The 15,161-nt window shown below is 54.8% G+C and overlaps 1 protein-coding gene and 1 long non-coding RNA gene across 2 annotated transcripts; both read right to left on the reverse strand.

The window, feature by feature from the left end:
• Nucleotides 1-347: 347 nt before the first annotated feature.
• Nucleotides 348-5,137, reverse strand: NPPC (natriuretic peptide C). Its single transcript, XM_025935408.2, has 3 exons — nt 4,847-5,137; nt 4,076-4,386; nt 348-842 (listed from the first exon to the last, which is right to left on the reverse strand). The coding sequence occupies exons 1-2, from the start codon at nt 5,135-5,137 to the stop codon at nt 4,096-4,098; spliced, it is 582 nt and encodes a 193-aa protein (XP_025791193.2). The 3' UTR covers nt 348-842; nt 4,076-4,095.
• A 4,586-nt stretch (nt 5,138-9,723) lies between these two features.
• LOC147578738 (uncharacterized) lies at nt 9,724-13,886 on the reverse strand. The gene is made up of 3 exons (XR_015254346.1): nt 13,713-13,886; nt 10,857-11,742; nt 9,724-10,376 (listed from the first exon to the last, which is right to left on the reverse strand). It is a non-coding gene; the product is annotated as an uncharacterized LOC147578738 (long non-coding RNA).
• Nucleotides 13,887-15,161: the final 1,275 nt, after the last annotated feature.

Consider the following 15,161-nt stretch of genomic DNA (forward strand, 5'->3'; position numbering starts at 1 on the left):
CTAAGTTCAATTTTAATTTAACTCCAGGCATCTGACTTCCCAGCTGTGAAGTGTTCTGACCAGAGTTTCCCATTCTGGCTGAACTGGTCAGAGTCACTGGAGACAAAATCCAAACAGCAAGTCTTATCCCCCCTGGGAGATTCAGATTCGGTTCATTGGGGGTACGTGGGGGCAGAAGTCAGTATTTTAGCAAGATCCCCAGGGGAATCTGATACAAACAAATCCAGAATCGGGAACCTGGCTGTTTAGATCTGTTTAGAGGCAAAAGCCTTGTCTTCACATCCTCCCTCTAAGACTAATTTCTGAAAAATAAATGTAGTAAGTAAATAAAGACAGTTTTCAAGATGTTCATGGAATGACTTTTTTTTTTTACATTTTTCAACTAGTTAAGACAAAAACATTACAATGATTGACTTCTTTCATTTAGTTACATAAATAAAATTTTTATAAATATCTCTTTATAAACAATATAAATAGCTTTACAACATAAATACATTTATGCATGACATGAATTTACAAACAGCAATGTTTTACAGCTGGTTTTGTCAGTCTCTTAAAAACTGTCCCTTGTCATCATGTTGGTGTAGGTGTGTGTGTTTCATGTATATAATATATATATAATATATAACTTTTTATTTTTCATTTTCAAAAAAAAAAAACAAACAATAAAATCATACCCCCCTTCCCGAATAATAATAAAACAGCTGGTGTTGTGTATTCCCAGTACCAGGAAAAAAAAAAAAAAAAGAAATGTAAAAGCCACATTGCGTTGGAGATGCTTCCAGATGCCGTGAGGCTGATGACCAAGAATGACCTCAGCAAAATGGAGCAAGTTCCCAATCCTGAAACACAGAGGGGACACGGGACACTTAGTTCTGGCCCCTTAGCCGAGAAAGCCCAGCCTGCAGGACAGTCCCTTTCCACAGCAGCGTGAAGCAATGTCCCGCTTTGCCCCACCAGCCCGGAGAAGGCGGTCCTATGGAGGGAAAGGGGTCCTTCTCTCCTGGGTCACCTCATCTCCTGCTGTGCCCTTGGCACTTCCTGCCCCAGAATGTCTGCCAGCCCTCCTCCCCCTGAGTCTAACTACAGGCCTTGCCCTTGGCACTCGGTGAGACACAATGAGGGAAAGAGAGTAGAAATGCCCTTTTCCCTTTTTTGCTGCAACAAAAACCCTCGAGGGTGCCACCTCGGCTTTCTGTGTCTACGTGACAGCAGTGGGGAGGGGGAGACAAACATCTGAAGAGTTGGGAATTCTGGGCTCAAATCCCAACTCTGACATTCACTTCCTGGATGGCCCTGGATAGCTTTGAGTATCGCTTTCCTCACCCATAAAATGGGATAATAGCCACCTCCCTGGGCCAGCTTTAAGATTCAACAGGTGGGCCACACGTTGGGCACCGGCAGAGTGTCTGGGTCACAGCTGCCACTCATTAAATAGCACTTCCTCCTCTAGCTGGCTTCACCTCAGAAAGGGTCCCCTTCAGACGCAGGGGGAGTGGGGTCTCATGCCAGCCCTGGGGCAATGAGTGGCCATGCTGGGTGTGCTGGGCGGAGAGTTAAGAGTCCTTTGATGAGGGCTCTCCAGCTCTCTGCCAATGGCCATGTAGGTGCTCTGGGGCCCGAGGGAGGAGTCCTCCTGAGACAGTGCAGTGCCCTCCCAGAGGCCAGCACACGCGGAGGGACCCCGGGCTTCAACACCTTGATGAACTGTCCCTCAACTTCCGTCTCTGGCCGTCCCATGTGTTTAAACAGACGATAGATGTCTGTGATGTCCCTGGGGCTCCTGGGCAAGGTGTTCATTCAGGCATCGGCCACACCCCATCTCTGTCATTAGAATTTTATAATCAAGACTATAACCATCAGCGACAGTCATTATGGTGACTGCTTAGAGCCAAAGTCAACTCCTGAGTGAAGAAGACATGGCCACAGCCTGGGACGAGTTTCCATTAATGTGAAAAATCTCAGCTGTCTTTCTCTTTTAAGCGGAGACGGTGAGACACCTTGGGCATCTCCACTAGGAGGCTGCGGGCAGCGGGAAGGATGCTCTGCCTTCTCATGGTGGGTGGGGTGGGGGGGAGAGTGGGGTCGAGAAGGTTAAGGGTGTTAGAGGTGGCTGTTCAGCTCAAGGACAGAACTTCCAAGAGGATGACATACTTCCCTAGTCAAAGGGGCTGAGAAGTCCTAGCGATCTGGCCTCCTGCCCAGCACCTCCCCACCTGGTGCCCCCGGACAGCCACACCCAAGAGCAAGGAGCCTAGGGGGATGTGCATTCCAGGCACTTTCCAGGCCTTCTTCCTCATCTCGTCTCCTGCTAACCCACTGGACATTTGGTTAGATCGGGAAGTTTGAGCTTGGTGCTTAAATCACAATGTGAACTGAAGATGTGAAGCCTGTGGCTCCATCTCTTCATTGTTTAGACAGGAAAGATGAGAGCAAAACCATTATAGTGGAAGCTAGTAGAGTCTGGGCCCCATGTGCTAGAATTATCTTTTCCTGTGCAGGGGCGAGTCAAGACCTCAGACAAATGAAGCCCCTTGCCGAAATGGGGAGGAGCTCACAGCTCAGTCAAGTCTGGCACAGAGAGGAAACCCTGCTAAAACCCAGGGCAGGTGTGAGAGGAGTGCCCCTAAGCTGGGTGGCGCATGTTTCTTTGGTCATTGACAAACATTTTTCAGAGCTTCTTTGGGGGTGCTGTGGGTCCCAGATCACCTTAGGTTAGCACCTGGCCCTCAAGTTGCTCATGAGTTAATCTGGGAGTGGTAAACAGGTTCCCAAGCAACTATGGCTCGGGTGAAAACGTGTTCTGTGCTGTAAAAACGGCTTAGGCAACGTGCTGGATATTTTCAGAGGGGCGTTCTCATTGCCCTCTGGAGGAAGACAGTGTGGACGCTGACAAGGCTTCTTGGGCGAGAGAGCAGCTTCCCCATGGCTTGGAGTGGGGAGTGGGACAGACAGGCTGCAGGGAAAGGCTGGAAGCCAGCAGGAGTCCGTTCCTAAAGCACTTGAATGTCAATTTCAGAGGTGGTTTTACCACCCCGGTTTACCATGGGAAGTGACGGGCAACAGGAAAGGAGAGAAAGGGAGAGAGGGGGGAGGATCTTTGCAACATCGCCAGGATGCAGCACCTGGCAGGGGCTGAAGGTAGCACAGGGGAATCCAGCCCTAGTGGAGGGTGAGGGGGCAATGCCAGAAACAGGGACCCCTGTTGGGGAGGTGGGCAGGTTGGGGAGGAACTCAGATGGGCACATAGGTTCAGATTGGGGCAAAATAATAATAATAATAAATAATAATAATAATAATAAAATATTTTTAGTCTTTTTCTCTGCCGTGAAATAGTGCCACAAACACTGAGTTTCCATCCTGAAGTCAGGCAGGCAGCAAGCAGCATCAGGACCCTGGACAGACCAGTTTGCTCCCAGCCACGGTTTAGAGAAGGGACAAGAATCAGACCGCTCTAGGACGGAAGGGCAACCTGCTGATGCCAACAGAGGACTATTCTGTCTACAGGATTATAAAGTCTGTCCTACTTTAGGGACCACAGTCCTAGGAAGCCGCCCTGACCTCTGGCACCATGAAACAGTGTCTGGCAGATAAACTTACCCTCCACTTGTGTGTATGCCCTTCCTCCTCTGCTCCCACAACCCCCCGATTGCCCCTCAACGCTCCCAAATGGCGATTTGGGACCAGTGCTGCCAGTTTACTTCTGGTCCCGGTGTGGGCAGGACCCCACCAAGCTGTCGCTGCTTTCTTAAAGGAAGCTAGGCGGGTTCATCCGTGTTGAGCCATTTCTGACCTGGCCCAAATGCCCCGACCACTCTATCCCTCACTTTTTTCATGTGTAAAACGGGACGATAAACGGGGTTGGGGGCAAATGCCTTGCACACACACTGGATCTCGTGCTGGGATCGCCTGGCTCTCCTCCAAAGGTCGGCTGGGAGGCGGAACGACCCCAGCGCCAGGGGATCAGAGAGGAACCGGCCTGCGGGCGGGCGGGGGTTCAGGCTTGGTTCTGGCAGGTGCCGCGGGGGAGCTAGGTGTGCACAAACTCCGGGCGCCCGGGGTTGGTGGTACTCACCGCCGCCAGGGGTCGCCGCACTAACATCCCAAGCCGCTCATGGAGCCGATCCGGTCCAGCTTGAGGCCGAAGCAGCCCTTGGACAAGCCCTTCTTGTTGCCTCCCTTGTATTTGCGCGCGTTAGGGTGCTCGTGCAGAAGGCGGGCCCACGCCGCCCGCGACTTGGTGTCCACGCGCAGGTCCCGGAGCAGTCGCGACCGGTCGCCCTTGAGGTTGGCGCCGCCACCCCCGGGAGTTTTGTCGCCCTTCTTCTGACCGCCGCCCGCAGCCTGGGGCTCGGCCAGCTCCTCCCCTGGCGGAGTTCGCGGGACCTGTCCGAGGGAAAGGGCGGGCAGGTGAAGGGACGCCCGGGGGCCGCGCGAAGTACTTTGCGCGACCCCTGATGCTCCAGCCCCTCGCGCCCGCCGGCGCGATTTGTCCTTTCGGAGCCCTGACGCGCCCCCACAGATGCCGGACAGCCGGCCCTGCATCCACCTGCCACGCAGCCGCCGTTGTCCGCTCCTTCCGGAAGCCCCTTGCCCTCCCTTCCTTTGCCCCCTGACCGGCTGGCCACATTGGGGCAGGGGCTCAGCATCTGTCGTCGTGCTCCCGAGGCTGGGGACGTAGACCCCCTGAGTCGGTTTCGAGGGCTTCCCGGCACTCACCCATACACATCTCTGAGCAGCGGGCCACTTTCCCGCCCTCTGCTCCCTCTAGTGCTCCGCATCCTCCTAGGGCCCCCAGCCCCACCATGGTCCCTCACAGTCCCGATGTCCATGCAACAGCACCCACCTTCGGCGGCGCCCCGGGCTTGGCTTCAGAGGGCCGGAGCGAGAGTAGCGTGAGCAGCAGGGCGCAGGCCAGCAGCTGGGAGAGGTGCATCGTGCCGGCAGGGTCGAGGGGCGCAGAGCCGCAGCAGCGAGGGCGCACGGGTCCGGCGGGAGACGGAGCAGGCGAGCGCGGAGCAGGCTGGCTGGGCTGCGGTGTGGGCGCGAGTCCCAGTGCTGCGCGGCGCCGGCTGGGTGCGCTCTGAGCCCGCGGCTCCGCTTGCGCCTTTATAATCCAACCTGCCGCTGATGTCATCCTCCCGCCCACCCGGCCGCCCCGGCCAATGGCACGCGCGCCGAGGTCCGGGAGGGGGGCGCGGGGGCTCCCCCTTTGCCCCCACCTACATCCCACCCCCGAGGGATCCCGCTGCTCCGCCAGCCCTCTCCCGCCGCACTCGCCGCTGCAAAGCGGCGCGCACAGGAAACTCCATTTGCAGCGAGTGCGTGCCAGGCATGCCAAGCGTCGGCGCTCCCGGTGCCCTGCACACACGCTTGGACCTCAACACACGCGCTCTCCCTAGGAGGAATCAGTTTCCCTCCTTTGCAGGTGCAAAGACAGGCTCAGAGGAATTAAGTCCCTTGTCCAAAGCCACACAGCCAGAAAGTTGGCACAGCCCCAAATCCACGCAGATCTGTCTTGTTGCCAAACTCTTTCCTGGGCACCAGACAGGCTCAGGCCTGGTACTGCGGCTCCACCTCTCACCTACTCGGGAGTTTAGATTGCACCGAAGTCTTTAAGTTGGGGAGGCAGAGGATGGGGCGGAGGTCCGGGCGGGAGGCGCAGGGAGAGCGAGGTTTGCCGGGGGCCGCAGGGGGGAGCGCAAGTCCTACACCGGACAGTGAAAGCTTTTTTGCCTGAGGGTGTGTTTGAGAGTGAATTGCAAACGAGGTGGGCTAGGAGGGCCGAGATACCGGTGCCGGTGCGTGCGTGCAGCTCGCGTTCAGCGTGGGTCTGCCGCGTGGAACCCGCCCAAAGTCTGACCCGGCGGATAGCTTCCCGGTGCGCTCTCGGGCGCGCGCCTGACCCTGTCTGCACCCACGCGAGGAACCTCAGGGTGGGGATGTTCTCTCCCTGTCCTGTGCACCTGCACCGCGCGGGGAGAGAGCTTTACCTAGCCTGGAGCCCCGTCTGGCTTCCCTGAGCGGTGACAGGTGATTGCCTTTGCTTTTTCAGTCTTAGATAGGTCTCTGTCAAAGTTGCAGGGACGAAATCGGGTACACCTGTCGCTGGGAACTCCCTCTCCTTGGGCAGGGTGTCTTCGTTCCTCGGACTCTGAGGAATCCCTTTGGGATGAGCAGCAGAGGCAGAGAGCTGGGCACCTCAAGAACTGAGTGAGGTGCGGAACTGTATGACCCCAAAGCCACCCAGCAGGACTCTGCTGGAAAGCAGACAACAGGGGCATGGTGGTTGTCCCTAGGCACGAAGACCACAGCCCGATGCAGGTGTCTGGATGAGTCTTTTCAGGGAGAGAAAGCTGTGCCTGAGGCAGAGGGCGGTGACAGTTAAGAAGGGCAGGGGGAGGGGGCATCTGGGTGGCTCGGTCAGTTTAGCATCCGACTCTTGATTTTGGCTCAGGTCATGATCTCACGGTTCATGAGTTGGAGCCCCGCATCAGGCTCTGCACTGACAATGCGGAGCCTGGTTGGGATTCTCTCTTCCTCTCCCTCTCTCTCTGTGCCTCCCCTGCTCGCATTCTCTCTTTCAAAAAATAAAATAAACATTAAAAGAAATAAGGGCCGAGGGAATCAGGTGCCATGTGGATGGCTCCTGCAGTGGAGCCCGTGTCTGGAGGCAGGAGGCAATAGCACCACCATTTTTTCAGGCTCTCCCCGTCCCACCTGGCACTCTGGGTAAGAAATTGCAGACCCACGGAGCCCAAGTTCCCTTTGTTTAGGAAATAGCTGACACGAGCCCTGAGTTTGGGGTAGCAGAATTTCTGAGTCTAGAAGAAGATTCAGACATTGACAGGACACCTTTTGGGGGTTCTAGTGAGTTGATTCACCACTTCCATGCAGCCCCCTCCGATTGTTGCTCCGTGGTAGCATGGAGTGGCACCACTCTTTGAGAGGTAAGGAAGAAGAGCAAGGAGGAGGAAGAGGGAGGCATTTCCTGGTGAGTGATGGAAGTCCTCTCTCCTCTTTGGCTCCTGATCAAAGTGGAATGTTACCAATCTGGAACGTCTCTGACACTTGTTTTATTTGCATCTATTTAAGGAGCCGAGCAGATTGAGTCTAGACCCAGTCACTGAACTCATTTCCAGGGGACAACAGCTACATCCTCTGAAACCCCTTATTAAGGACGGGTTGGAAGCTTCCGGTGCACCTTGGTCACCTCCTTCTGTCTGAATGTCGCTTCTTCAGGCTGGTTCTTCCTGTATTTGGTGTCCCTTGGATGCACTTAGTGACAGCTGGGTAACTATCTAAGTCTCCCCTCTCTTTGAGCATTGAGACTAAATTAAATAAATGGACCCCACCCAACCCCACCCCAGTGTGGGCAGAGCCAACACCCTGGACTCTACTTCTCCTATTCAGAAGTGGAAACTTCTGGTGAGCCCTCGCTTCTGACCACTGGACTATGGTCCTTTGGGGCAGACCAGATCCTGGAAGAGTTACCTGCAGAGCGAGGCTTCCCTGGGGCAGGCAGTGGAGCCACTCTCACTTAGCTGGGGTCTGGGAGGTGGGGTGGATAGAAGCTGAAGGACTAGGCTGGAGGAACCTTCCAGAAAGGAGGTAGTCCGCACGCGACTGCCTTGGTTTCCTCCCACATTGAGCTGCAGAGGAAGCTCTCTCCCTCTTGGGTCTAGAACGGGGACTCAGGTCCCTCCTTCCTGCTTTTCCCTCATGAGGTGTGCTTGTTTCTGCTCTGACCCAGGGGCCAGGCCTGGGAAAGCTGGACCCACTGAGCAGCTGAACAGGAGCTGTTGGAGGCAGTTTATGGAATGCTCAGTGTGAACACTCCTCCTGATGGCAAAGGAGACAGAAAAGTCCACTGGGCCTTGGGAGTCTGGCAGTGCTGTAGGGAATCCGGTTATGTGTCCTTTATCTGCCCACTGGTTCCCTAAGTGTCCATGGAGCACCCAGGAAGCCTGTGGGTTTGCATCCCTGCAGGGAAGGAATCCAGGAAACAGACACTAGGTTTGTAGGCTGAAAAGGACAACGGTGGGGACGGAGGGCAGCTCTCCCAGCTTGGGCTAGCTGGGTGGGCTTCCTGGAGAGGAAAAGTCTGTGCAGAGCTGGTGGTAGGGTGGAGGCGGGAGGCGGTGGGGGTGGGGGGTGGGGGGGAGGGAGACCCAGAAGGCAGGAGGACAGATGGGATAAGGAGGGAAATCTAGTTGGAGAGCAGCCCTTTGGGCTAACCATGTAGTGCACCCAGACTTAGAGGGCTGCAGTAAAAGAAAATGAGTGACCTCGCCAAAGGGAAACTGAGGGAAGCAGGGGGGCAGCCTGTGACATTGCAGGGCCCTGTGTGCCCAGACTGGGGGTGGGGTGGGGGCTTCAGGTAAGGGTATCCAGAAGACGCAGGCTTGGGAGAGAGGCAAGTCAGCCAAGGGAGGGCCTTGTCTGGCAAGAGTGGGAGCCTATTGTATTCTTGAGGGTGAAGACAGAAAGCAAGCTTGAAGGTTAGGACTGAGGGAGAGTGGTCAGTTGTGGGGAGGCACGGAGAAGGAGCAGGGATTGGGGAAAGTCAGAGCCAGCTTGAAGTGTGCCAAACCCCAGGCATCAGAGAGTCACAAGACTGGCACCCTCTCCTCCCTTCCGGACCTCTGAAAGAAAGGCGGGGACAGGGAGAGAAAAGGCTCCATTCCTGTGGGCCCCTTTCCCCTTTTTCTCCTTCACGAAGGCAAGGCGAATGTCTTGCACAGAAGGCGCCCTTCCTGGGAACAGTCGGTGTCCACTCTGCTAGCAGGACCCTATGGAACATGAAAGGGGCCTTGAGTATTCCTCCGGTGAGAAAGGTGTGCATAAGGGCTTACCTGAGGCTGGGGAAGGAGTGATTGAGACCAGACTGCCCAGGGGGTGGGAACTAGCTCCATGTGGAACAGCGCCCCCTCCTGGCCCTGGGGCAAAGCGGGAGGATTCTCAGGCACACAGAGGAAGGGAGGAATCCTCAGCAGCCCATCTGTTTTCTCTGCAATTATTTCATCCCAGGGGCCCCCTTCCAGCTGCATAACTTCCCAGAGAGGACACTGAACAGGCGGTGAGCAGATCTTATGGAGGCCGGGCAGGGAAATTTCAGCGGGACCCGGGCCAAGTCCCATCACTGCTCTGGGCCTTCAGTTTCACCACCTGTAATTGCGAAAAAGCTGTCCTTGCCTCCTGGACGGGGGCAGAGTGAACCAGGACGCCTGACAAGAGGCTTCCAACCCCTGGACAAAGGCAGGACGAGCAGCTGGGGCAGAAGAAGCATCTGAATGTCACTCGCACTCCTGGGGAGGAGGGGGAGGACACCGTGCCCCTGAGATTCCTCAGAACCGATTGATGGGGAGACCCACAGAAGACACAGAGGTCAAAGCTTGGCCAGGTCTTCTGGCGCTTGGTGCCTCCTCCAGGAGTCCTGCACCTACAGGACTTGGCTTTAAGAGAGGAGCTGGAGGCCAAGGAAGACTCATCTATCCTTCCTGGGCCAGAAATTCCAGGAAAGCTTAACCTAATGGTGCCATGAGGTCTTTGACCCCAGGACACCCCCACCTGATGAGCCAGCTGCCCTTCTTCTTCTTTCCCAGGGGCCCTGCCAGCACCTGCTCCAGATGGCCTCCAAGCCCACTGTCCCACGCAAGCTCATGACGTCAGAGTTTATCCCTCCTTTTTTTTTTCCCTTTTCAAAAATAAAAGACAGATAGGGTTGACAGATAGCCTCAATAGATAGGCTCAGTTCCTCGGAGGGGGGGGGGAACAACTGCTCCCCACGTGGCTTTTAACAAGCAGGCGAGGGAGTAGAGGCCGAGGCCTAAACGCTGAGAAAGTGAGGAGGGAGATGAAGGCGAGAGGCTCTCTGAACCGAAGATGGTTCAGCATCCTGACCTCGGTATGGAGCGAGCGCCAGATGTTTCCAGAAGGGACAGGTCTGCTGCCAAGGTCTGTGTCCTGGAGATTGGCTTGCCCTGGCTGGGCTCTGGTCAAATGTTGATCACATGGAGTTTTCCAAAGAGGCAGAGCTTCTTGCTGCTATAGAGGTCCCTACAGTGAGCTCGCCTTCTTGGAGTGTACCTGGAGGAGGCCTTCTACTGCCTGGTCTTGGAGATTGTGTTTCAGATTTGTTGGAGTCCACAGTCTTCAAGGAAGGGGGCTTTCCCATGTGGGTAGAAGGGGCCCCAAGGGTCTTATAGAAGACTCTTGGCCCCTTCACGGAAGGGATTATAGGATTGGTCTATCAGGATTCAGGGCCACCAGTCGGCTGAGGGAGCCCCACCTTTGGGTTTCCCAAGCCTGAAAGTCCTCTGTGGATTTCTGTCCCAGGAGTGTGTGATCATCAACCACTTTCTGGTGAGCAGTATCTAAAATGCAAATGGCCAGAAACACTAGCCAGAGACACACGACAAAGCCAGATGCTAATGAGGGGTTGGAGGGAACACACTTCTTGCAATCTGGGCTCCCCAGGGGTTGGAAAATACTTTTAAGCCCAAGCCCTGCCACCCTAAAAAAGCCTGAAGCCCAGAGTGCCTGGGAGGCTCAGTCGGTTAAGTGCCCAACTTCAGCTCAGGTCATGATCTCCCGGTTGGTGAGTTCAAGCCCCATGTCAAGCTCTGTGCTGACAGCTGGGAGCCTGGAGCCCGCTTCGGATTCTGCGTCTCTCTCTCTCTCTCTCTCTCTCTCTCTGTCCCTCCCCAGCTCACACACACTCTCTCTCTCTCTCAAAAACAAAGAAACATTAAAAATAATAATAAAAAAACCCAAAGCCCATATATTGTTTGGAAACCACCCTTGTGCCTGTGTGAATTGTTTCTGGGCCCAATGTGCAGCAGAACACAACAAACCTTTGTTCCTGGATTGCTCGGTACGGTCCCTCCGTCTCAGCGCGGGATGGGCAAGAAGAAGGTTCCTTCCTTTCCAGATGAGGGTGGCTTTGCCTCATGGGTGAAATAACGTAAGAGGGGAGGCTCTAGTGTAGAGTTCAATAGGGTTCAGAACTTCTAATCAAACAGATGATTCAGGATCTTGGGCTGCAGGGAGTTGGTAAGGAGGGGAGGCAGTCTCGTTGTACTGGACGCATATCAGTGATTTTTTGCTGCCTGGCTTCTCAGCCCCCTGGGAGAAGCTGAATTGCCAAATGCTTGCTTGCCTGACCTGCAGATGAGCAGGGGTTTGTGACTTGGACCCCCTGGGTTTTAAATCGGGAGCCATGGTCTCAGAGAAGTCCGTGCCATGCGGAATGCTCTTAGTCACATCCAAGAGGGCATGGTGGGTGGTAGCGATAGAATCCACCGTCCTGTGTCAAGGTTGCTATTGACCCAGTGTTATCATAAGTGTTGGTGGCCAGGAATATCTCGGAAGGCCTCAGCAGACCCACTGCAGCTTGACTGGTCCTGGATCAGCTGTTTCCCAGCCTTCTCAGACCGCCCAATGCCCTTTAATAAATCCCTCTTCTTTACTCAGCCGGTCCGTTTCTGTCACTTGCAAGAAAGCACCCTGATTGATCCCCAGGACAACCCACACCCTTGGTGCCCACTGCTGGACCTCCAAACTTTCATTCCCGGAATAAGCAGTCTGCCAGAACCCCGCTGCTCCCCCAGACGTCCCTGATGTGAGGATGAGGACATCTGGGGGCGTCGGGTCTTCCTCATGCACTTTCAGAGATGGATAGAAGGACAAAGGGGACAATATTTGGAGAAGAAAACTGTGTGGAGGGACTGAGTGGTTCCCCTAAGGAAATAACAAAGCAAATCATCAGGACCATGTTCAATGACTGGGTCCAGACTAACTGTGCTGGCCATGTTGTCTCGAAAAATCATGTTGTAAATTATTGGAGGGGATGATTAAAAATATTACATTGACTCTGTAGAAATTAGTGCCTGATCTAGCTCACAGCCTGGTGAGGAGGCTTCACTTCAGTAAAATGAAGGTGACATGTGCTTATACATATTGCTAAACTAAGCAAATATTTCTAACTTCAACACCTTCTTACCCCATTAAATCCAAATGAGTTTCTCAGGCAGAATAGGTTTCACGCAACTAAGAGAAACACAGCGTGGTGAGTGATGTGCTATGAGAAAATCCAGAAAGCTGGGAGGTAGCTGGGCCAGGAATGGAGGTAGAGGGGTTGGGAGACAGGGTGCCTGGCTTCAGAGAACAGTGCCCGGATCCGGCAGCCCAGACAGTGGGATCCTGCCCCTTCCTATTACCCCCTGAGGGAACTTGGACTCAGAGGGATTGGGCGTCATGGTCTGGACATCCTGGCCTCATACCCTCCTTGGTGTTAGACCCTCCCTGGATCTTGGCCACGCCACCTTCTCTTTGTCTCCTTGAGTTTTCACGTAGTGTGGACTGCAGACTAGGGTGGCGTGGCTGGGACTACTCAGCGAGAACCTTCCAGGAGGTGAGCCTCACGGAGAAGGGGAGAAGGGTGTGTGACAGTCAGGAAAGGTTTCTGAGCCTTGCTGAGGTGGGAGAGCCTCCAGGACCGGCTTGTTTCTGGCAGAAGAACCTGGTAGGATCTGAAACGACGGGGGATGGGCCTGGGAATCTTCTGGTGTGATGAACCTTCTGAGGGCCAGGGCTCTCCCTGGGCCTGACGGGCCCCATAGACTTCTCCTCTGGTTCAGCACAGTCAACAGGGGCCCAGCCTGAGTCCCATAGACCCTTGTGCATGCCACCGTCATAACCTTAATGCCACCATCTGTCAGTTTTGTGAGGAGCTCCTGTGTCTACCTCAGTAGTCTCAGTTCCTTGCATACTGCCAGCCACAAGGCAGGTGCTTAATAAGTGCACAGGAATTCAAGGCCAGCATTGTGCTCGGCCTTAGGGGGACAGCAGGGACAGAGATAGCCTCTGCCCTCGCAGCAGGAAGGTGCCGGCAAAGCTACTATAGCAGCTTCATTTTGTGGAAGGCTACGGGGCCCCCCACTGGCTGTCTGATCTGCCTTCGTCACACGGCAGGCTCAGCAGGCCGCTTAGGCCTACGGGGTGAGTCATGAGGATCCGGCTTGGGAGTGAGCTCCCCTGCCTCCCGCGAGAACATCTGCTGAGGGGAACAGCTGTCTCCACCCTGTGCCGAGTGGCTCCCGTGGGAATGTGGTGTGCGGCTTGGCAGAGAAACAGACACAGCTCCTCTGCCACTCGTGGCCATTTTCTGGGTGTGTGTGTGTGTGGGGGGGGTGTTCGGAGTTCTAGGGCCTTTGTCCTATCTGTCAGCAGCCATTTCTCTGGTACCACACGGTCCCCTCCTCCCATTCTTTCCTTCTTCAGTTTCTGGGAGGTCTGGAAAGGATGGGGCCAGACTGGTTGGGAACAGTGCGGTTCTGAGGTCTTCTAGCATCGGGGAACCAGACCTGTCCGCGGGAGATGAGGGGACAGCATGAATTAGGTGGTCTGAGGCCTCAGCTGGCTGGGACGAGCTTCTGAAAGTGAAGGGGTGACACTCACAGGAAAAGGGGTGGTCATTCTCTTTTCAGTTGTCCCTGAGAGAAAGACGACTAAGCCTCACCTTGTATTCTCAGCAGCAGGAGGCTTGGTACACAGGGGTCCCTCGTGTATGAGACCGAGCGTATGAACCAGCTCTCACCTGAGAAACCTTCCCTCATACCAGCAGGACAGACAGAGCCTCCATTTCTGGGTGGGGATCCTCACAGCTTTGGGACTCCCCTCCCCCAGCCTTTCCTCTGGCTGACACCCACCTGGGAGGCAGTGCCTGGGCCCGAGGTTGCTGCTGAGTCTGGGACTGAGACAGAAACAAGACGGTGGCTCAGACGTGGGCAGGGCCTGGCGTCCAGGTGGGGTCTGTCTGGTCACACTGGCTGAGCAGTTCCCAGACCAAGGCGAGGCTGGGACAGGGGCCGGGCTGGGGTGGGAGAGCTCTGTCAAGCCCCCCCAGACTTCTGCTGACCTCACACAATTCTCTGTTCTGTGTGGAACCACAGAGTGGGAGTCAGGGCCCACTCCGTCTGTCGGAGGCACAGGGCAGGGGCAGGAGGCTGGGAAAGGAATTGCCCCTGGCAGTTATCTGACCCCGGGAGGACTTGCCCAGCAACGATGAGCTCATGGGCACAAGCGCGGAGCGGGGTGGTGACAGGAAAGGAATGGCAAATGTTCGCTGGAGACCCGGAGGCGTGGGGCTTTCACATGAGCTCATGCGATAAGACGCTCCCCAGGCCTCGCCAGGCCAGGACCCTGCGGGCAGCTGTGTCCCACAGAGGAGCCCCGGCTGCTGGCCCTGCCAGCCTCTGCCCTCCGCACACATGCTCTCACTTGCTTGGAAACCTCAGGCTGAGGCCTAGGAATGTAGCCTCAAGATGGCATGGGCAGAGTCAAGCTTCATTTGGGTGGAGTGATAAACGTTCTCTTTTAAATCCATTTTTGGGGGGCGCCTGGGTGGCTCAGTCGCTTGGGTGTCCGACTTCAGCTCAGGTCATGATCTCGCAGTCTGTGAGTTCGAGCCCCGCGTCGGGCTCTGTGCTGACAGCTCGGAGCCTGGAGCCTGCCTCGGATTCTGTGTCTCCCTCTCTCTCTGTCCCTCCCCTGCTCATGCTCTGTCTCTCTCTGTCTCTCTCAAAAATAAATAAAAACATTAAAAAAATAAATCCATTTTTGTGTGTGTGAGTGTGTATAGTATATTTACCCAATGTTACAGTGCAAGGTCAACAGAAATGTCAAACCAACAGCAAAGTGTTTAAATACCTCCACCAATATAACACGATCTGCCTGTTGCTTTCTTCAGGTTTCATATCCTCCTGGGGAAATCTGAGCCTTGTTGGAATCCAAGAGTATATAATATCTTGTGATCAACTTTTTCATGCAACAGTATTTTGTATAACCTTTTCCATGGAGCTGTATAGTCTGCGATGTAATCGTTCACAGTCACGATTTGGGCTGATGTGTATGCAAATTATGTGTGATGTGTATGCAAATTATACAGGTAAAAACACCTCCACGCAAATGGAGTTTTTCTCTTCCCTCCCTCCCTTCCTTCTGCCTCTACCCTGCCTTCTCTCTCTTCCTTCCTCCCTTCCCCTCTTCTTTTTTTCCTCTCATCAGAGGAATTGCTAGTTGGAAGATTGGATGGTGTGAGTGTCCTGTGCTTTGGTAGCTTCATGCTAGCTCTGGGCCAGTGGTACATAGTTGGTGAA

The sequence above is a fragment of the Puma concolor genome, chromosome C1, assembly GCF_028749965.1.
Source record: "Puma concolor isolate L17-30 chromosome C1, mPumCon1.1.hap2, whole genome shotgun sequence".
Lineage (NCBI taxonomy): Eukaryota > Metazoa > Chordata > Mammalia > Carnivora > Felidae > Puma > Puma concolor.

Coding starts and splice junctions, on each gene's coding strand:
- NPPC (XM_025935408.2), bottom strand. CDS start 5,137: ATGACATCAGCGGCAGGTTGGATTATAAAGGCGCAAGCGGAGCCGCGG. Junction 4,387..4,846: donor AGCCCGGGGCGCCGCCGAAG/GTGGGTGCTGTT, acceptor TCCCTCGGACAG/GTCCCGCGAACTCCGCCAGG.